Consider the following 23,836-nt stretch of genomic DNA (forward strand, 5'->3'; position numbering starts at 1 on the left):
TAGCTGTTATTGTAAGAAAATTCTATCAAGTCCAGCCTCTGTTCCCAGCTACCACCAAAATCCATCACACAAGCTCGCAACATATCCTCAAGAGTCTCGATTGTTCTCTCAGTCTGTCCTTCTGTCGCAGGATGAAATGTTGTACTCATCTTCAAAGTTGTTCCCAACGATTCCTGCAACTCTTTCCAAAACCTTGATATAAACCTCGCATCTCTGTCAGACACTATGTACTTAGGGACTCCATGTAACTTAAGCACGTTCTTTCGATAGGCCATAGCCAATTGTGCTTTGGTCCATGTATCTTTCATTGGAACAAAGTAAGCTGACTTGGTCAGTCGATCCACTATTACCCAAATCATGTTGTTACCTTGTTGACTCTTTGGCAAACCCACGATAAAATCCATGGAAATGGATTCCCACTTCCACTCAGGTACCTCTAAAGACTTAATCTTACCTGTGGTCGTCATTTTGTTCCCCTTTAACTCTCGGCATGTCAAACAACGGGCCACAAACTCGCTTGTTTTTTCTTCATCCAGGCCACCAAAACGTTTTCTTCAAATCCTTGTATAGCTTGTCACCACCTGGATATCTTGAATATGGTGTACAATGCGCCTCTGTCATGATTGTCTTTTTCAACTCCTCATCATTAGGGACACACCACCTACCATCGAACCTCAAACTACCATCTGTGTGAATGGAGAATCGAGACACTGTCCCTTTCTCTACTCCAGCTCTCCACTCAACCATCTTAGGATCCAAAGCCTGTTTACCCCGAATGTCATCATAAAACTGCCGCACCTTTGTCATATCACCCATGGCATCTCCTTTCGCATCATATGTATCCCAAACCTCGCTACCTCATCTCTCAGCCTCATCAAAGATAGAGCTATACACAGAGAATGTACACTCTTCCTACTCAAAGCATCAGCAACTACATTGGCCTTCCCTTCATGGTAGATAATTTCCATGTCATAATCGCCAATCAGCTCCATCCACCTCCTCTGTCTCATGTTCAACTCCTTCTGAGTGAAGATGTACTTGAGACTCTTGTGGTCAGAAAATACCTTAAAGATTGCTCCATAAAGGTAATGTCTCCAAATCTTGAGAGCAAACACCACTGCACCCAACTCCAGATCATGAGTAGGGTAGTTCTCCTCATAAGGCTTCAATTGCCTAGAAGCGTAGACAATCACTTTACCATTCTGCATCAACACACATCCCAACCCATTCTTTGAGGCATCTGTATAAACCTCAAAGTTCTAAATCCCTTCAGGCAATGCTAAGATAGGAGCTGTGGTCAAACGCTCCTTTAATGTTTGGAACGCCGTCTCACAGCTCTCATCCCAACGAAACCTGTTCTCTTTTCTCATCAACGCTGTTATAGGTCTAGCTATCTTGGAGAAATCTTTCACGAACCGTCTGTAGTATCCAGCTAAACCCAAGAAACTCCTAATCTCAGCAACATTCTTTGGTGCTTCCCACTTTGTCACTGCCTCAATCTTCGCCGGATCCACTGACTACTCCCTCCTTAGAGATCACATGCCCTTAAAAGCAACTTTCTCTAACCAGAACTCACACTTGGACAGCTTAGCATACAACTCATGCTCCCTCAAAGTTTGCAACACAATCCTCAAATGCTCCTCATGCTCCTCCTTAGTCTTAGAGTAGACTAAGATGTCATCGATAAATACTACCACAAACTGGTCCAAAAACTGTATGAAGATTCTGTTCATCAAATCCATAAACACAGCCGGTGCATTAGATAACCCAAACGGCATCACTACATACTCATAATGGCCATACCTCGACGTGAAAGCTGTCTTTGGTATGTCCACCTCTCTAATCTTCACCTGATGGTACCCCGACCTCAAATCAATCTTGGAAAAGACCGATGCACCACTCAACTGATCAAACAGGTCATTTATCCTTGGCAAAGGATACTTGTTCTTCACCGTCACTCGGTTCAGCTCCATGTAATCTATACACAACCTCAAACTCCCATCTTTCTTCTTTAGGAAAAGAACTGGTGCTCCCCACGGCGATACACTTGGTCTAATGTATCCCTTCTCTATCAGATCATCTAACTGTTTCCTGAGCTCCTCCATCTCTTTAGGACCCATCCGATACGGTGCCTTAGAGATTGGCCCCGTTCCCGGTTTCAACTCAACCGTGAAATCTATCTCTCTCTTCGGTGGCAACCCCGGAATCTCCTCGGAAAAACATCGCAAACTCTCCCACCACGGTATCGATCAATCGTCGGACTCTCTATCCGGTCATCTCTCACATGGCACAAGATCAAAGGACATCCCTTCCTCAGATAAGACTTCAAGGTGACAGCTGCAATCAACTTAACTTTGGGTTTGACTAGAAACCCACGATAAGACACATTAACACCCTTAGGACCTCTTAAAGACACTTTATTTTGATGACAGTCTATCTTAGCTTTATACTTTCCTAACCAATCCATCCCGACTATCATCTCAAAACCGTCAAAAGGAAACTCTAGCAAGTCTAAAGGGAGATCAACTTGCCCAACTATCATAGACACATCTCTAAACAACCTCCCACATGATACAGACTCACCCGAAGGTATAAAAACTTTCTCACTTACAGACTCATACACCCTCAAACCCAACCGTTTAACATGACTCAAGATACAAACGATCGAGAAGCCCCCGAATCAAACAAAACAAAGGTATGAATACCATTAACAAGGAAAGTACTGGTGATAACGTGTGCATCCTCCTCAGCTGCTTTCTTCTCCATCATGAATAACTTTCCATCGGTCTTCGTCCACCTCCCGACAGAGATCGTGAAGTGGTGGCTTAGCACCGACCCTTGATTGTTGTTGTTGTTCGTTCGGTGGTTTCGATAAGAATTACCGCCGTTGCGGTTACCTCCACTCGATAGCTATGACTTCCCGGTTTGCCCACGATCCGGCCGGTCTATTGCTCGCGTAGCTCGCGCAGTCTCCGGAAAGTTCCGGTGCACTTGTGCACTCATGTCTCTTGTGGCCTACACCACCACAACCAAGCAGTCACTCCCCAACTACCACTACCACCTCCACGGCCACGCCCAAAGGAAGCCCCAGCACTGAACCCTGACCCAGAAGAAAACCCTTTAGACTGATTATGGTTGCCTTTCTTGTGATTAGATTGGCCACCACCCTCGCTCTCAGACTTTCTTTTCTCGCCACCTAACCTCTCCTAAGCCATCTCCACCAACCTCTCAGCTCTCCCAGCCCTCTCATAAGCTTCCTTAACATCAGTAAGGACTCCCACGGGTAACTTATCCATAATCTTAGGGGTCAACCCCCTCTCAAATCTCAGCGCCAGATTCTCCTCGTTCAAACCCGTATCCTCAGCATACCTGGACTTCTCATTGAACTGCCTGTAGTACTCGGCCACAGACATCTCAGCGGTCATCTTAAAACTGTCAAACTCTTCTCTCAACTTACTCCTCACATGCTCCGGTACAAACTCTTTTCTCATAGCCCTACGAAACTCTTCCCAAGGTATAGCAGGTAAACCTTGATTCACATATAACTCCTTAGCACTCACTTTCACTGTATCCCACCACTTACCAGCTGCCTCCCTCAGATAGAACGCAGCCTGTTCCACTCTCATCTCATCGGGACAGTGAACCAAATCTAATATGTTCTCCATCTCTCTAAGCCAGCTATCAAGAAGGTTAGGCTCCCCAACTCCCTTGTACTCTTTCGGGTTAAACCTCGCTATATAGAGGCTGATTTTAGAATGATCAACCTCCTTCTCCTTATCCTTATCCTTATCTTTCCCCACAGTCTTTAAAGCCTCGGTAAGAGCATCCTGGTGCTCCAACATCTTAACGATGTCATCTATGGTCATAAGCTCAGCTCTCGCATACAACGCATTCTTCTTGGGCGGCATCTTAAAACTATAAGAGGAAAAATGGGTGGATATAAACATACGCGCCAAAACCTCAAAACAAGAAAACACGCTGCCCAGAACCTACTTGATCGAGTTCCCAAACATACTCGATCGAGTAACGGGCTACTCGATCGAGTGCCCACCATACTCGATCGAGTGCCACCACCATACTCGATCGAGTGCCCCAACATCAGACCCCAAACAGACCTTCTGATCTCTAACAAACTCGAGCTAGGCTACTCGATCGAGTGACCCCCTACTCGATCGAGTGCCCGAGGTACTCGATCGAGTGCCCAAAAACACGATTCTGGACTCAAAATCGTCAAAAACCCACCCGATCAAGTCAGTCCCACTCGATCGAGTCATGCTAACTCAGAAACGCTACCCGCATGCTATATCATATGCTAACATGCTAAAAACTTTATAAAACCAACGTTATAACATAACTAAACATATAATACTACGCATCTTTTCATACGATTCACGAAATCATTATATCATGTTATTAAACGCCACATTGTAAACATTCATCATGTTCCTCATTCCAACAACAGTTCTACATATATCATCAACCTTTCTTTCACATTCTCAACTTTCTACTTCAAACATCCAACAATTACACACACTTCATCACATTCATACACAAGCTAACCAAACAACGCATACTACCTTGACATACCCCCCATGTGACCGGTTCAAAATTGTAGGGCAAGTTCGCGACTTTAGGACGTCTCCCAAGCCTTTGCATTAGCTCCTACAACTTTTATCCCGGGTTCATTTTAATTGACTCCCTATGTTCATTAGGTTCATTGGTTACAGGTTTCAGGATCGTCTCTCTGATACCATTTGTAACACCCCCATACACCAAGTGCCTTACCAGGACCACTCAGGTATGAAGATATTACCATCTCGGTTACCCGAGGCATGATATTCATAAGACAATAAAGAAACAACTTAAATGATATAACTTTAGTGAAAAGTAAAACTGAAACCAAACCCCAACATACGGGTACAAGATCTTAAAATCAACTGTCTACTGAAATACTGAAATGACATAAAACTAATAGACTACAGCGGAAGACTTCTATCGTCAGACGGTGGCACCTCCCAGCTATCCCGGTGACTCAACTCAAACTCGCTCATTCATCGCTCACCATCCCCGAATGGATCACCGCAGTTTACAAAACAACAACCGGGCCGCACTAATCACACAACTCAATATATCAACAATAAGATAAAACGACTTAACGTCACACACACACATATCCACACCAATCCAACAATCTCAATCACCGATCGTCCTTTGGACGGACCACCCCGTGGGGGACCGCATGACCGTTCCCACCTAAGCCCCGCTCATCATATCGAGCGATAACCCTGTCCATTAATGTGCACATCCCCTTCCGTGGCGGGTTCCACGAAGGGCGAAACTAGGGCGTGAAGCCACTCCCGCAAGTGACTCCACTCAGCCGAGAACGCATCTCGAGAACCAGAGAACAATCAATCACAATCACAATCACAACCGTCACAATACAATTACTATATCAAACAATCAATCTCAACACATCAACAATCATCCCATTATGGGACTAATACTGAGTAGGAAATCCTACGTGGAAAGCACAACTATCAGACGGTCTCTCAATTTTGTCTCAAAAAGCTTCTTCTACGAAACCTCCTCCTATCATACAACATACAAATGCTACCAAATCACAAACTACTCAAAAACCCACAAATCCCTAGATTAGGGTTTAACCAACTTAAAGGAAAGACAACAAAAAGGGTACATAGATCTTACCCTCGACGCAAGGATCTCAACGGTATATCGAACGATGAAAACCGACCTTCCAAACTCCGGGAATTGCTAACAATGCGATTTAGATGATGAACGTACTTGTTTTCTCTCTTTGACAGTAAATTAGGTTTTGAAAAAGTGTTTAGAATGATGACGGAAGAGGTTATATATCTTAATCGCATAATTAACAAAACCCGAGAAAACTCCCCGTAAAACCGGCTACTCGATCGAGTATCTAAGGTACTCGATCGAGTACCCCCTTACTCGATCGAGTATCCTAGTTACTCGATCGAGTACCCAACAGGTTAGAAACTATTTTAAAACACAACTTACCCTTACTCGACAGAGTAAGGCCTACTCGATAGAGTACCCAAAGACTCATAAATACGGAGTATTACACTTGCCATTGCCATGTCTACCAAAGCCTCATCTAGAACAAGATCAAAATCACTGTAACAACCTCTCACAACTGTGTTCCATCAACAGAATATCACTATACCATGACAACAACGAAAACATATACAACTTTCTTTCATATCATACTCTACCCTCATCCCCAAACTTACACTGGTAAAGAAAACATCAATAACAAAACAACTGTCTATCTGCATAAACTGAAACTCACAGGAAGCAACATCAAACAAAACAACAATTTATGTATAACTGTTATGTACTTTCGGAACTCAAATCATAATCGTCCCGCCTGCTCCACAACCGGTGACGGCATCGCAACACCGCCACCAACAGCCGCACCGCAGTGCGAAAATACCCGCATCACAACACGAAGTACCATGCCCGGATCACCACCCGAGGCACAACAACCACATCGATAAACATCACAACCACGGATAATTCCCATAAACACTGAGTCAGTATAACTGTTCGGACAAGAAAACTTACTCAAAACTGCTTTAGTCGATCATAACACCACATAGTATACAGACTAAACAGACAAGAATTTCATTAACATCATCCTTACCATTTTATGCCATAAACATGTATCATCAATACGCATACAAGTATAACTAGCCATGCCAGATCACCCAAACTATCACTTTTGAACTTTATTCCATTAGTTTACCGTACCCAACATAAATCACAAAACTTTCATAATACAACTTTATAACTATCACAGCATACCATTTCTCGTGAGGTCAGGCCCTCACACGAACATTTATACACGTCATAGACCCATAATCACATCCAACTAGTCAATCCTGATCACGTAAGTTACCACTCGATAAAGGTTACCTCTCACCCGAGCTTAACTTGTATGCCCCTCATAACATATCCTCCCATTCGCATAACCACCACCTCGTGCCAAGTGTAACCATACCATTAATATTCAACTACTAGCACTCGCCTCATATAACCACATCTTATACTTCCTTACAACCATACATTTCAATCCGGCCTTTACAAAATCAACCTCTTTAGAATTGCTATCGTTCTTATCCATCATCACCTTTAACCACTATTGACAATACCACAATACCACCATTGCTCGTATAGTAACCCTCTTACACTCATCTCTAAACATCACGGTTTCTTTCCTATCCTTGGTTAATATCGCAAATAACGAACATCAAATCCATCAACAAAATTACCTCAACATTATTTCCAATTATATCCTTAATTGTATCGCCACCCAATTCACCACCAAGATCTCTTATCGTGCAAATCCTTTACCCAACTTTTACTTTCCCTAATTCCTCAAAACTCAGATGAACATGTCGTTCTGGAACTCCTATATAACCGTTAACTCAAATCCCCGTGATAGTATCATACATCTCGACAATTCCTTACCTCTATATCACATAACTCCAGTCAACATTTTCCCAGCTTCCTTTTATCCTTCTTTTCTCTTTAAACTCACCAATACCAATTAATAATTCAACTCTTTATTACTTCTATCTAATTCTTTAGTGCTCCGATTACCTTCTCATTGCTCCAAAACTCAAATCCCATTATTTCACGCCGATATCATCTCACTCTTTCTTACCATGGATCTTCTCTTATTATGCTATCACTCACACTTGACGCTAATCTATCCACAAAATCAACGTTCACTGTTCAAACAATTTCATTTCATGCCGTTAATTGCCCAAGGGAACACATTAGTTTCACCTCTTAATAAACCAAATCTCCCAAACTCACTCACTGTCTACAAATCCACCTCGCGGCATGTCTCCACTAAGTTAACTATATACCACTCTTCTCAATCCCTTTAAAACGAACTTTCACTACATATATTCTTAACCCACACGACTCCTAACCATCTCCTCCCATAATTCTTTACACATCTCAAGTTGCTACTACCCACATCCTTCCTTTCAATCTTTTCCATTCTCACGTTCCTTAGACTCACATTATTCCTTTGCCACATTTACTTACCTTTACATTACTCAACACACAATCATATCACTCATCCCATGTCACAAAAGATGCTCCATGCCTCAATAAGTCATTCCGATCTTCCTTTTCTTTTTCCACTATCTATCACAACCACATATAACTCATGTCCTCCCCACCGAACTCACACTTACGCATTAGGACCAATACATACGTAAAATAATGCATACAGAAGCAAAAGAACACTTTTGAATTAAACATAATATGCAACGAAGTCAAAAGATAAGCATATGACCCAAAACATGGGTCACTAGATCGAGTACAGGCCACTCGATCGAGTGAGTGACTTACTCGATCGAGTAGGTGAAGGTCAGAAGCACGTAAAACAAATTACCACGGCTACTCGATCGAGTAAGGGTTACTCGATCGAGTAACAAGAGGTGCACTCGATCGAGTGAGGGCCACTCGATCGAGTACCCTACGCATTTCTCAACACTGTCCAGTTTTCGTAAAACAGCCATAACTCAGTCATTTCTTGGTCGTTTTGGGCGTGTGACTTATCGTTAGAATCGTAAAAGAACAAGCTATCACCTCCAATTGGAATCACATTAAAATCATTTATGCATATCAAGTTATAACAGTTTAAAGATAACTTCGCTGTAATCAGACGACCTAACTATTTGATTTTTACTTCCAAACAGCTTAAACAACAACAAGGTAAATAAAAACAACTCAATACTCATGAAACCATTGTCCCTAACCACATGTTACTATCTTCAAAAGCCAAGCAACAACATCCATCATGCACATAAATCATTCAACTTACCAAACATGTATTACCCGCATGTTTTAATTATATAACTGTACGTAAACAAAATCACAAATATATGACATCAAGTCCCCTATTCACATGTTACTAGAAAAACAACATTATAAAATAACTTCCATCCTATAACATGCTTAATCATACATCATATTATTATGCAACAATGATTCATCTTTTTCCACCAATTATTCATGCTCTTACTCAAACTTTCAGCTATATAAACTCGTACAACACTACCAACAACATATATGTATATACATAACTCTATGTATAACTCAAACCAAACAAACTTTCTTTCCGTATTTCTATAATGCCATATCGTAAAACAAATATCATGCTTTCAATCAATAATGTATAAAATCACTTCATTATCATCTTTCTCTACACATTCCCCATTCTCCACATACATACATCCACCGATTTATACCACACTTTGCTACAAAGATACACAATTCACAAGATAAACACATAGCGATCCCGACTCATATCCCATGGTGACCGGTTCAAAATTGTAGGGCGAGTTCGCGACTTTAGGACGTCTCCCAAGCCTTTGCATTAGCTCCTACAACTTCTACCCCGGGTTTATTTTATTTTGACTCCCTATGTTGATTAGGTTCATTGGTTACAGGTTTCAGGATCGTCGCTCCGATACCACTTTATGACACCCCCATACTCCAAGTGCCTTACCAGGACCACTCAGGTATAGGAACGTCACCATCTCGGTTACCCGAGGCAATGATAATCGAAAGATAATAAAGAAACGTACTTTAAAAGTAAATATAGTTTAAGTGATTACATGTTCAAAACCAAAACTGATAAAAGGAAATACAACTTCTCAAAACTGTCTACTATCAAAAATATTATAAAGTGTCAGACACAGCGGAAGACTTCTAAACTGCAACGTGGCGACTCATCCCAGCTATCCCATACGCATCGTCTCATACCTTCTCAATAACTGCTCACCACCCCCGAATGGATCACCACAGTTGTCAAAACATTTAAACGGGATCAATACTAATCACACAATACAATCACAATAAGACAAGTATCAAAACAGCTCAATCGTCACATCAACCCGAACTCCATCATCAACTCCTTAATACTGACTACACACTAAAGTGTGTAGCCCTGCCAGAGCACCCATCGCAACAGGTTACTCCTCGCCGCCAGTGGGGGACCGCAGCCGTTCCCACCTAAGCCCCGCTCATCTCCATCAAGCGATAAACCCAAATCCATTAATGTGCACATCCCTTCTGTGGTGGGTTCCACAGAAGGCGAATAATGGGTGTGAAGCCACTCCCGCAAGTGACTCCACTCAGCCAGGGACGCACCCCGAAGAATACAGACATATACAATCAACAACAATCAACAATGACAAATTCCAACAACCGTCACAATACCAATATGATACTTTTCACAACAATCACAATCAAACACCAAACCACATTATGTGACTAATACTGAGTAGGAAAACCCTACCTGGAATGCAAACACACAGCAGACGATCTTAGCAGCTGTCTCAAAATCTCTCCTCTATGAATCCTCCTCCTAACACATAATCATACAATTACTAACAACACAACTAATCACAAAAACCCTCAATCCCATAAATTAGGGTTTAAACAAATTTAATCAAACGCTATAAAATTGGTATGTAGGATATACCCTTGACGCAAGGATCACAAGGATCACAAGGACACAAAGAACAACGAAATCCGACCTCCCAAGCTCCGGGATTTGCCAATAACGCAGATGAAGAGAACAACGTAGTTTGAAATCTCCTTTGAGTGAATTAGGTTTATGAAAAGTGTTTAGGGAAGAAGACGACATAAAATATATACTAATCCGCGTTATTAACAAAACCCGTCAAAACATTACCCGTTAACCGACTTACTCGATCGAGTAACTAACGTACTTGATCGAGTGCCACTTACTCGATCGAGTACCTGGGCTACTCGATCGAGTACCCTACAGGCAGAATACTGTTTCTTAAAACAAAACACCCTTACTCGACAGAGTAAGGCCCACTCGATAGAGTACCCAGAGACTCATAAAACCGTAGTATTACATCCACCCACCACAATTTGAGAGGATGGGCGCGAAGAGTTGCTTAGGCGGTGAAGGTGTAGGGCCAAATGGTGAGCAATTTCAATCTTGAAGGTAGTGGGGTTGGAGCGAAGGTAAGACCCGAGAATTTCCAACTCCTCCATTCGGAAGTTGTAATTCTCTTCACGGCCGAAAACAGTCCACCCCATATACCGATGCCAAATTCTTATAGCGGCGTTTTGAATCGTGTTGGCCGCTCTTTTGAAGCGGGGGTTATCATCAAGGCCGGTGATAGCCTTCCATAAAGCTCCATGATCAAATGTTTCGGAAGCTTTGTGAGGAGGGCTTGGGTCTAGCCCAAAATGAGAGGCAAAAGTCGGTAGGGTCAAGGAGTTATCGTTATTCATTAACCGGAAATGCAAAAAGGCGACTTTTTGGTTTTGGCGATTCTTGTCAATTCGTAGCGAGCTCAAAAATTCCCAAGTGAGACGGGAATAGGTCTTTTCATGGATATCATACATAAACTTCACACCAATACCCTCAAATAAATCATGGGTCACTCGGTCTAACCCTAACTCTCGTATAGATTGTCTATCAATAAAACGAGTTGGGGTAACGGGGCGTTGTTGGAAAAGCACGAATTTACCTTTCATGGTGATGGAGGAGAACTTGAGATCCGGGAATGCCGGATTTGGACTCATGTCGGATGCCGCGGCCGCCACTAACTCGACTTGTTGTAGAGCCAAATCCCCCTTTCTAACTCTCTTTTTGGGTGCCATTGTTGTTTTTGAGAGAGGGTTAATGGAGGGAATGAAGTTTGTGATTGATTGTTGGTGTTTGGAGGTGGTGGTTTGGGGAAGAGAAGTTGAAGTGTAGAGGGAGAAGGTGTGAGTGTCGTGCATTTTATGAGAATTTTTTTTGCTTGTTTTTGTGTAAAATAGACCGACAGTGTACTCCCTGCCGGCCCGAAGACCGGCTGCCGGTGCCCCGGCTGGGAGTACAAGGCAAATTCCAAAAATCTTTAAAACTTACAGCGAACTCCCAGCCGGTCCAGGGACCGGCTGCCGGTACCCCGGCTGGGAGTACACCCCAATGCTCAATTTCTCACAAATGCTTTCCCAGCCGGTGGACCGGCTGCCGGCCTACCGGCTGGTACCCCATTTTCTTCCCTTTTTCACAAAATTAACTTGTATATGCACTCCCAGCCGAGGGACCGGCTGTCGGCCTGCCGGTTAGGAGACGCCTCCTCTTCTTTTCTCAACTTTTTCTTCAAGTTTACAGAAACTTCCCAGCCGGTCTGGGGACCGGCTGCCGGTACCCCGGCTGGGAAAACACTTGTGCTCCTTTCCTTCAAATTTCATCTAAAAGTTACAGCTAATTGCCAGCCGGTCCAGGGACCAGCTGCCGGTACCCTGGCTGGGAGTTCATTTACTCACAATTTCTTCAATTTGCCCCTAGCTTCATTTTACTTCTTCAATTGGCCTCGTTTTGCGTGTTTTCGTCTTTCTAAGCCGACTCATTAAGTCGGGAAGAGGCCAATTGAAGGTCACACGCTTGTTCTACATCAAAATCCAAATTCCTTCATGACGACATCCCGTCATCAACCAAATTTCCAAGTAGAAAGGATCCAAAATTCTCATTTACCTATCTAAATGCATGCTATGTACAATTGGTGGTTATTGTGGGACTCCACCAAACCATTTCTTGTTCAAGCTTGAGATTACTCATCCCCCAAGGATGGGGGGCCTTCCAAATCAATTTCACCTCGGGTCTCGATGTGTTGACCCTCATAAAAGTACTTCACTCGGTGTCCATTTACCTTGACGCATTCACCTTTGCTATTCTTCAACTCAAATGATCCATATGGAAACACAGTCACTACTTCAAAGGTTCCCGACCATCGGGACCTCAACTTCCTGGGAAATAATTGGAACCGGAAGTTGAAGAGTAGTACCTTGTCTCCTACAACGATTTCCTTCCTTGTGATCTTCGAGTCATGCCATTGCTTGGTCCGCTCCTTGTAAAGTTTAGCATTTTCATAGGCATCCATCCTCAAATCATCAAGTTCATTGAGTTGAAGGAACCGCTTGTTCCCCGCGGCATCCAAATCATAGTTGAGCTCCTTGAGAGACCATCTTGCTCGATGCTCCAACTCGAGAGGTAAATGGCAAGACTTGCCAAAGACCAAACGGTAAGGAGTGGTGCCGATTGGGGTCTTGTAGGCGGTTCTTAGAGCCCATAACACATCATTGAGTTTAGCACTCCAATCTTTTCTAGACTTGTTCACAACCCGCTCCAAAATAGCTTGATTTGTCGATTCGATACTTTCACTTGCCCGTTGGTTTGGGGGTGGTATGCAAGAGCTACTTTGTGCCGGACGCCGTACTTTTTGAGTAGAGAGTAGATGGTGTGGTTGATGAAATGTGACCCACCATCACTTATAACGGCCCGGGGCACTCCGAAGCGGGGGAAAATGTAGTCCTTGAATAGCTTGGTTACCACTTTTGAATCATTGGTTGGGGCGGCTATAGCTTCTATCCATTTGGACACGTAATCCACCGCAACCAATATGTATTAGTTGCCAAAGGATGATGGAAACGGTCCCATGAAATCTACGCCCCATACATCAAAGAGATCTACTTCCAAAATGTTGATCAAAGGCATTTAATCTCTCCTTCCAATATTACCCCTTCTTTGACAAGAATTGCAAGAATGAACCATGGCATAAGCATCTTTGAATAGGGAGGGCCAATACAATCCACAATGAAGGACCCGAGCTTGGGTCCTAGAGGTGGACAAATGCCCTCCATACGTAGTAGCATGACAAGCTTGAAGGATTACTTGACCTTCTTCACGAGTGACACATCTTCGATAAATCCTATCATTGCATCTTCTATATAGGAAAGGATCTTCCCATACATATCTCCTAGACTCATACCTTAACTTCTTCTTAGCTTGGTTGTCAAGTTCTTCGGGGATAAAGTTAGAGCTCAAGTAGTTAGCTATATCTGCATACCAAGGGTCGGAGTGCGTGATAGCTAAAATAGAGTCATCGGGCAACCACTCATCAACGGGGATTCCATCATCAACATCCCCTCGGGATTCTCTAGTCAATCTTGATAGGTGATCCGCGACAAGATTCTTGGACCCCGGTTTATCTTTGATTATGATATCAAACTCTTGCAACAACAATACCCAACGAATCAACCTCGGCTTAGCATCCTTCTTGATCATAAGTTGCTTGATGGCGGTCTGATCCGTGTAGACAATGACTTTGGAACATAAGAGGTAAGGTCGGAACTTCTCAAAAGCATACACCACCGCCAACATTTCTTTCTCCGTGGTGGTGTAATTGCATTGAGCATTGTCTAAGGTCTTGCTTATATATGCTATCACATGGAGCTTCTTGTCATGTCTTTGACCCAACACCGCCCCCAATGCAAAGTCACTAGGATCACACATCAATTCGAAGGGGAGGTCCCAATTGGGTGGTTGAACAATTGGAGCCGATACCAAGGCTTGCTTGAGCCTACAAAAACTTTCAACACAAGATTGATCAAATATGAATGGAGTGTCCTTAGCTAAAAGTGAGGTGAGGGGTTTAGCGATTTTTGCAAAATCTTTGATAAAACGTCGATAAAACCCCGCATGGCCTAAGAAACTCCTCACACCCTTGATATTTGTGGGTGGGGGAAGTTTCTCAATCACCTCAACTTTTGCTTTGTCCAATTGGATCCCCTCCTTAGAAATTACATGTCCTAGAACTACTCCCTTTTGTAACATAAAATGGCACTTCTCCCAATTCAATTTCAAATTGTATCGGATGAAAGTTTGGAAAACAAGGGAGAGATTCTTTAGACAATCATCAAATGAGGTGCCATGGACACTAAAATTATCCATGAACACCTCCATAGACTTCTCTATAAACTCGGAAAAGATAGACATCATGGCCTGTTGAAATGTCCCGGGAGCATTGCAAAGGCCAAACGGCATTCTCCGATATGCGAAGACACCGTAAGGGCAAGTAAAAGTAGTCTTTGCTTGATCATCTGGGTGGATGGGTATTTAAAAAAACCCGGAATAACCGTCAAGAAAGCAAAACTACTCATGGTTCGCAAGTATCTCGAGCATTTGGTCAATGAATGGTAAGGGGAAATGATCTTTGATTGAGGCGGAATTAAGCTTCCTATAATTGATACACATTCTCCATCCCGTGACCGGTCGGGTGGAGATGAGTTCACCTTCCTCATTCTCAACCACGGTCACACCGCCCTTTTTCGGGACGATTTGAACCGGGCTAACCCAATCGCTTCCGGAGATGGAGTAGATAATTCCGGCCTCAAGTAACTTGTAAACTTCCTTCCTTACCACCTCCTTCAATTTCTCATTTAGCCTTCTCATAGGTTGGGCGGAAGGAGTAATCCGTCCTCAAGTGTGATGCGGTGCATGCACACTCGGGGATCGATTATCATGAGGTCATCAAGGCTATACCCAATGGTTTTCTTGTTCTCCTTAAGGACTTTCAAGAGTTTTTCTTTTTGTGAAGCTAATATGTACGCATTGATGATCACGGGAAAGGAGTGTGCCTCATCGAGAAAGGCATACACAAGGGAAGGGGGCAAAGGTTTGAGATCTACCTTAGGAGGGTTCGGCCCCTCAACTTCATCCAAGATAGGTGGTAGTGCTTCATAGTCTTCTTACAAATGCTCCCCGAACACTTGTCCTTAGCTTCTTCAATAACTTCTTCCAACATGTCTATGGAATAGACACTTTCAAACATAGATTGTGACATGGCCCCGGTCAAAGAGAATTCAACAACATTCCCTCCCACCTTGAAGGTGAGTTTCCCCTCCTTGACACTAATATTAACATCTCGGGTTTCTAGGAAAGGTCTTCCTAGTATGATTGATGTTTGTTGATCCTCCAGAATATCAAGTACAACGAAATCCGTCGGGATATATAAGTTGCCAACCTTGACCGGCACATCCTCAATCACACCCATCAGTCTTTGTACCGATCTATCCGCAAGTTGTAATGTTATGGAGGTGGGAATCATGTCATGTAACCCAACTTTCTTCGCAATGGGAAGAGGCAAAATGCTAACACTAGCACCAAGATCACAAAATGCCCTTTTAATGCTCACATTACCCACTGTGCACGGGATGGAAAAACTACCGGGATCTTGTAATTTTTCCGGCTTGGGATTGAGTAAGATTGCACTACATTCTCCTCTAAGAGAGACTAGATCATCTCCTCCAATGCTTCTCTTCTTAGTCAACACATCCTTCAAGAATTTTGTGTAGAGTGGCATTTGCGTCACTACCTCGGTGAAAGGTAATGAAACTTCAAGCTTTTTCAACATATCCAAGAATTTGGAGAACTTCCCCTCCTTATTCATGGCTCTACTTCTATTAGGAAATGGGATTGGAGGGTTAATGGTCTTTTCGGGAGTTGAGGCTTGCTTGGTGTTAGCTACTTCATTTGCTTCTTTTCCTTTCCCTTGGTCTCTTTCAACCACTCTTTCTTGGTTTCTTTCAACCACTACCTCCTCCAAAATACAGTGATCATCATCCTCAACATAGTCACTCACCTTCTCCTTCTTAGTGTTGTCTACTCTACTTTATGGTGAGGGAGGTGGACTCTCCTCTCCAACGTTCATGACATCTCTCTTTCTCTTTGATTCATAATCCTTGTAAGGGTCTTCCAAGTCTTTCCCACTCCTCAAGGTTACCACATGATCTTGTTGGTGTGGTGGTGGTCCATCCCTAGGATGAGAGCCTTCAGGAGGCAATGAGTGAGGAGCCCTTTGTGAAGAAGAAGGGTTTTGGTTGGCCATATATGAATCAAATGTCCGTTGATGTGCTTGGACATTTGAAAGCTCGGTTTTCAAGCTTTTGAATTGGTTGTCGACTTTGGAATTCATGTCCCTTAACAATTTCTCAAGAGAAGAGGTGGGGTTGGGTGATTCTATGTATTGTGGTCGATTTTGTGGAGGTTGGTTGAAGTTTTGTTGTTGTTGATACCCTTGTTGTTGGTATCCTTGTTGTTGGTATGGAGGATTTTTGTTTTGGTTGCGGTAGTTATCTCTTTGATAGGGTGGGATGTAGTTTGGATTGTCATGTTGTCTTTGGCCTCGGTAGTTAGAGCCTTCGCCTTGGTTTTGGTGGTATGGCCGAGAGTGATCGGGTTTGGGTGGAGGTATATATTGAGGTTGTTGATATTTGGGATCCAATGGTTGCCCCGCATATGAATGCTTCGGGTCTTGATTAGGGAAGCCACGGTAGAGGGTCTCGTGACGTTGGTAGGAGACCCTCGATGCACCTTGCCCTTGGAGAGAAAAGCACTCTTGTTGTTGGTCGTCTTCCGGTATAGATGAACAATACTCAATGGTGTGCCCCACACCGCCACAATAATCGCAAAAATTTGAGGAGGATAGTGCATAGGTGGAGACCTCGGTTCTTGGACGTAATAAACCTTAGAGTGGCTAGGTCCACCTTCATTAGCACGTTTTGATTCCCCATGCTTCTTTGCTAATTTGAATTCTTCAAATTCCTTTGTCAAGGTATCCAATTTTGCCTTGTACTCCATCTCTATCTTGGAGGGTACTTCACTCTTGTGGTCCACATCTCTAGCGTAACTACTCTCCATCTCGGAAATGTTTTGAATCAATTCCGTGATTTGAGCGTTGTTCATTCCATCAAAATTTCCACCGGACGCCGCCACTATCATGTCCCGGAACCTTTGCTCAAGACTTTGAAAGAAGGTTTGGGTGGTCATCCATTTTGGGATGCCATAGTGTGGACAAGATGAGAGAAGGTCTCTAAAACGCTCCCAAGCTTCACTTAGAGTCTCCATTGGTCTTTGTTTGAAAGTTTGAATCTCATGACGAATTCTCGCGGTCTTAGAAGGTGGGTAAAACTTATTGATGAAGGCCTTGGATAGAACTTCCCAAGTGGTGAACGTGCCCGGTTCATGTGAATTTAACCACCTCTTGGCGTTGTCCTTTAAAGTGATGGGGAAGAGCATCAAGAGAATTTGCTCCTTCGTCACACCATTGTGCTTGATGGAACCCGCTTTCTCTTTGAAGGATGTAAGGTGTTGGTGTGCATCTTCATTCTTCATCCCATAGAAAGTGTCTTGTTTCATGTAGTTGATTACATGATGCCGGAGTTCAAATGTATTGGGAGCAAGGGCTCCATAGTTGATAGCCGAACATGCACGGTTGGGGTCCGGTCTATTGTAATAGCCCATAGGTTGGTCCGCCGTGTCTTCGTTTATGAGATTGTTTCTTGGAGATTCGGTTTCGTTTGTATGGTCGGAGTGTTATGAATGTGTTGGTGAATTTTATGGTGAATTGGTGGGTTAAGAGGGTGGAAGAAGAGGGTGGTTGGTCTAAATTATTAATTGTGGAATTTTGGGTAATTGGTGGGTTAAGAGTTGGTGGAGATCCTCGAATTGCCGAAAGAGCTAATCTTCTTCTTGCCTGGAGTATCCTCTCGATCTCGTGATCAAGTGGGAGAAGAGGTCCGATATAGCACCTATTCATGCACTTAACAAAAGATCAAATAGTCCTAATGCAAGAGTTGCACTAGGACAAGGGGAGAAAACAAACAAGCAAGCAACAAATAAAAGAACTAAGCCTAGATGAAAACAACTAATCCTATCCAATATTAACGTCCCCGGCAACGGCGCCAAAAACTTGTTGTGCTTTTTATTTGTATTAGCTTCGCAAGTGTACGAATGAACGTTGTAGCTTGCAAAGGTCGAACCCGAGGGACGGCATTATGGTTCTAAGATTAGATATTTAACAACTAGTTTAGTTCAACCGAAATAGGGTTGAGAAGGTTTAACTAACTAGAGGAAATCACTAAACAAAGAGAATTAGATGAATGCTTAAGATGGTGAATAACAATAATTAAGAGACTAGGATATTGGGTTCACTCATATAGCTAAGGGGACACAAGCATAGGGTGATAAATTCGAAAGCAAAAGCATAGAAAAGACTCTATCTCTCGATATGAGACTAATCTTTAAGTTAAGATCGATTAAGTCCCCACCTAATCAACTCAACTACAATTTTATCATGTCAATCCTATTTACTAGCCAAGTTCTCACTCAACAAGCAAAGATAGATAATGAAAACACTTAAACCCTCATTCAAGCATTAACACAAACACCTAGCATGCACAATAAAGTTGAGAAGCTTAAGCCCAAGAATTGTAATCTTTCTATTCTATAATCTACCCTTATGATGCTATATGAGATCCCCCTCCATCCTAGTAAGGCACTAATCACACATGCTCATGGTGACAAAAGAAAAAGATGAAGAATTTGACACAAAACAAGGAAGGGAAAACATGCTTGCAATTTCTACTAATTAAACAATTCAAAATGTAAACAAATGAAAGCTGAACAACAATAGAGAAAACATTATACCAATAATGAAGACAAAGTTGCAACCTTTGCTTAAATAGAAGAATAATCTTCACCAATCTCCAATTAACAACCCAATACTAAATGTAAACTATTCAACAATATTAATTCTAATCTAATATAACAAATAATTAATGATTGATTAAGGAAAGATTAAAGTTTTAATTAAGGGTTTGCATAAGGTTACGGAAATAACGGAAATAATTTCAGATCTAGGGTATTGTGTCCAAATGATTAAGGGAAGGGGTATTTATAGGTTGCACCACAATTAGGGTAAAATTACAAATGGGCTTCAAAATACGGGGGAGTACTCCTAGCGGGTGGGCCGGCTGCCGGTGCCTGGCCCGGCTGGGAGTTCGCTGGAAGAAAATTGTGATTTTAAAGTCATGAGGTGTCCTCAGCCGGAGGGCGGCTGCCGGTGGCTGACCGGCTGGGAGTTCATTGACTTCTTATTTCCTCTTTTTGCTTTCTGAACTTCACCTTGCATTCCCAGCCGGGTGACCGGCTGCTGGTGCCTGGCCCGGCTGGGAGTCTCCTGTATTTTTCTTGGTTTTCTTCCTTTTCTCTTGTTCTCCCAGCCGGGTGGCCGGCTGCCGGTGCCTGGCCCGGCTGGGAGTTCTCTGTAACTTCTTCCTCAATTGTTTGCAAAGTGTGTTGTGGGAGCCCCAGCCGGCTGACCGGCTGCCGGCCTACCGGCTGGGAGCTTATCTCAGCATTTCTTCCTCCTTCTTGCACACTTAGTCTATCAAACCGTCTCCTTTGCTCCGATTCCTCCATCCCCGCCTCAAAACCTGCAAGACGGGCATAATATCATAGACTAGGGAATCGGGGTGCAAAGATGCAAGGAAAGACATATAGAACCGACTCAAATTGAGTCGGAAAGCATGAAAATGGAGGAAGATGGTGCAAATGAATCAAATATCACTACGTTTCTAGATGGGTTGAAGCAAAAGCCACTAGGACCGATGATGCAAAAGTGGTTGGTGAATTCATCAAAACCAACATCTTCTCTTGATTTGGTTTTCCTAAAGCTTTGATAAGTGACCTTGGAACTCATTTTTGCAACAAGGCCATTGGAGCATTGCTCAAAAAGTATGGGGTCATTCATAAGGTATCTACGGCATATCACCCTTAAACCAACGGTTAAGCCGAGATTTCTAATAGGGAGATCGAGGCCATTATAGAGAAGACGGTAAATCCCGATAGAAAAGATTGGAGCTTGAGATTGGACGATGCTTTGTAGGCATATCGAATGGCCTACAAAACACCAATCGGTATGTCCCCTTACCGCCTACATTTTAAGAAACCATGTCATTTTACCGTGGAGCTTCAATATCGGGCTTATTTGGCGATCAAGTCGTTCAATTTACAATTGGATGAAGCGGGTCTACATCGAAAGCTCCAACTCCAAGAATCGAAGAAGTTCCGAAATGATTCTTATGAGTGTGCACTGATTTACAAGTCAAAGACAAGAGCATGGCATTTTAATATGATTTCAAGAAGAGTGTTTCAAGTTGGGGGAGAGAGTCTTATTCTTTCAAAATCGTCTTCGACTTTTCTCGGGAAAATTGCGCTCTAGATGGATGGGACCGTATGAGGTGGTGAGAATTTCCCCCCATGGGGCAATAGAAATTAAGTGTCTAAAAGTCGGGAATGTCTTGAAGGTGAATGGACAAAGACTTAAGCATTATCATGAAGGTGCTAAAGTGGGTGGAGGGGAAACACTACACCTTGTGAATCCTTTTTATGAAGATTAAGCGAGAAGTGCAACCTTGTCGAGCCATCGACGTTAAATAAACGATAAATATATGTAAATATTACTGTCTTTTGCATATTTAATTTTCTCGTATTTAGTGTAATTCATGGTTAATTATCGCATTTCTTTGCATAATTAATTGTGTAAATGACATTGCATTTTTAATTGTTTGCATATTTAATTTAATTCGCATGCATTTAATTATCCTTAATGTCATATTAGAATAGGTTATTGTGTGTGTTAGTGTGTAGATTGCTAGCTTAAGGTGATGAAGTGAAGAAAGGGAGCATGAAAAGTGGGGAAATTTGGCTAAGTACGGGAAAAATTGAAGAACAAAAAAACCAACTCGAGCAGTAAAACCGCACGGTGCGAATTTCCAACCCCATTTTTCGCATCGTGCGAAAAAACCCGTATAACCCAAATTAAACCTCCAGAACATGACACTTCCCCTTGTTCTTCCCCAATTTCTCATCTTCAACCTCTTTCTTCATACACCAAACCCTAACCCACTCAAATTCCTCCTTCAAATCCACTTCAAATCAACAATTTCAAGCACAAAACATCAAGGATTCATCAACAAGCTTGGTGCAACATCAATTTGGGCGAAAAATTCAGGAAATTAGGTGCATAAGTCAATCGAAAATTGACCTAGGGGTTCGATTTTGTCCAAGATTGTGAAGATTTTTGGTATTCAATTGGGTTAAGGAGCTTAGTGGGGCATTATTTCGACTCTATCATCATCCAACAACAACCACAACGATCAAAGGGAGGTATAACACCTTATTCTTATTCTTGTCAATTTAAGAGTGAAAATTTTCGAAATTTACTAAGTAATTTTCGAAATTTGTTATCAAATTGTTATTGTTGTTAGTTCTTAACCAATTTCTAAACCTTTGGGAGTTAATTTACAATAGCAAATGACTAGTTAGCACTCTACTCAAAGTAGTCCATGTTAGGTTCATATACCTCTTATAAGACATTTCTTATAGTGAACTAATTAACATTTTAACTTAAGTTCATTAAGATCTAGTGCATGCATAACTAATTAAGAGATAAAATAAGAAAAACAATGTTCCTTACATTGTTATATGGCACGAAACAATGGCAGAAATAAGGTCACATTCCTTATTTGTTCTTGAGCTTAAATGTAATGGATGATCCTCCAAAATCCCAAATATAGAGATCCTCCTCTTGTTGCACCCAAAACAAAAACCTTTAAACTAGTATATTAACTAACTAGATTAATATACTAGTATCCTTAAAATAATTCTAATAATATTCTTATTACTACACTATTAATCTTATATATTGATATTAGAATTTTAGATGAACAATTTTAGAGTTTCTAAACCATTTTAGAGAGATGTGATTTTTGGAGAAGATGAATAAGAATGATGTAAATGTCCAAGCTAAAAAATAGAGAACAAATTCTCTATTTGATGAGGGGAGCCGGTTTAAGGGGGTCTAGAAGGCCAATGCATGGCCTTCTCCCTTTTCCTTTTTCTCTTTTCTAAATCCATAGGTATGTAAGGCTATTATAGAGTAGGAATGATTATGTCAATATTAACTATTAAAATAAATCACCCACTATCCACTACAACCCCTCCATTTTCGGTCCATGTATAAAATGGACTTCCATTTTATTTTGTCAATTTGTCATTTGTCACATAATATGTCACATGTGGCATGTAACATGTTATTAATTAATGTAATGCATATTTATCAAATAAATATCATTATATACATTAATTAAATTACATATAACAAATTGTCTAGTGATTCTTGATCACATAAATAAAATGGGTCATATAATTATAATTCACAACATTTTGCAATTATAATCAATCAATCATTCTTAACTTAATTGTTTCACAAACAATAATGAATTTTAGTAACAAAATCTTTGAATCACTAAAATAAATCTTATTTAATCAGATTACAATAAGATATAAAAATTCTCACTCACAAATGAATTTTTCAAATTTAAGGAATTGATTAACTTGTATCGTCATATAATTAATCAACTTATCTATTAAGGGAATTGTCCTATAGGTGTGACCTTAAGGGATCAACTGATCACCACCGTCAAACGACAGTAATGTTAAACTCTAGTTAGCTAATCATTACCGATTAATGTTGATCATTTGACTATATAATGAATCATCCCTTACGTATTCTTAATTTGAGATTTAAACATGTGATCGCACTATTGTTGAGGACATATACTCCAACAATCTCCCACTTGTCCGAGACAAGTGTGCGTCACCAATTCTCTTGTTCTATTACAATATCAAACTCAATGCAAGGTGTCTTGCAGGTCGTACTTGCATTTGATCATATCTTGAGTGGTTTTCTTGATCTGGAGAGTAACTGTTTGACCGGATTTATCTACCGTAGATACCTTCCGAGCGTGGCCACGCATTTTCAGTTCACTTCTCCTCTAGTGGCCCTGAGATATTCAACAACCCTGACAAGGGGGTGGACAATAACTATCGCACTATTCCCTTCGTATAGCCACAGTTCATCATAACCCAAAATACACTCATTTTGTAATACTAGGGTTTTATGTGTCTTGGGGTACTCTATCGAGTGGGGCTTACTCTGCGAGTAAGTAGCTTTTTACACAAAACAGTAGTCTTCCTGTAGGGTACTCGATCGAGTAAGCCTGGCACTCGATCGAGTAAGGGTCACTCGATCGAGTAAGTCGGTTAACGGGTGAT

At 41.8% G+C, this 23,836-nt stretch overlaps 1 protein-coding gene across 1 annotated transcript; it reads right to left on the bottom strand.

Moving 5' to 3' along the window:
* Positions 1–15,560: 15,560 nt before the first annotated feature.
* LOC141651666 (uncharacterized) lies at positions 15,561–18,178 on the bottom strand. The gene is made up of 2 exons (XM_074459366.1): positions 17,249–18,178; positions 15,561–16,472 (listed from the first exon to the last, which is right to left on the bottom strand). Exons 1-2 carry the CDS (start codon positions 18,176–18,178, stop codon positions 15,561–15,563), a joined length of 1,842 nt encoding a protein of 613 aa, XP_074315467.1.
* Positions 18,179–23,836: the final 5,658 nt, after the last annotated feature.

The sequence above is a fragment of the Silene latifolia genome, chromosome 4, assembly GCF_048544455.1.
Source record: "Silene latifolia isolate original U9 population chromosome 4, ASM4854445v1, whole genome shotgun sequence".
Classification (NCBI taxonomy): domain Eukaryota; kingdom Viridiplantae; phylum Streptophyta; class Magnoliopsida; order Caryophyllales; family Caryophyllaceae; genus Silene; species Silene latifolia.

Bases quoted from the DNA above. Each gene is read 5' to 3' on its own strand.
- LOC141651666 (XM_074459366.1), bottom strand. From the start codon at position 18,178: ATGGGCTATTACAATAGACCGGACCCCAACCGTGCATGTTCGGCTATC. The intron at 16,473-17,248 runs GTGCATCGAGGG...ATTTTGGAGGAG, and splicing joins CTTTTCTCTCCAAGGGCAAG to GTAGTGGTTGAAAGAAACCA.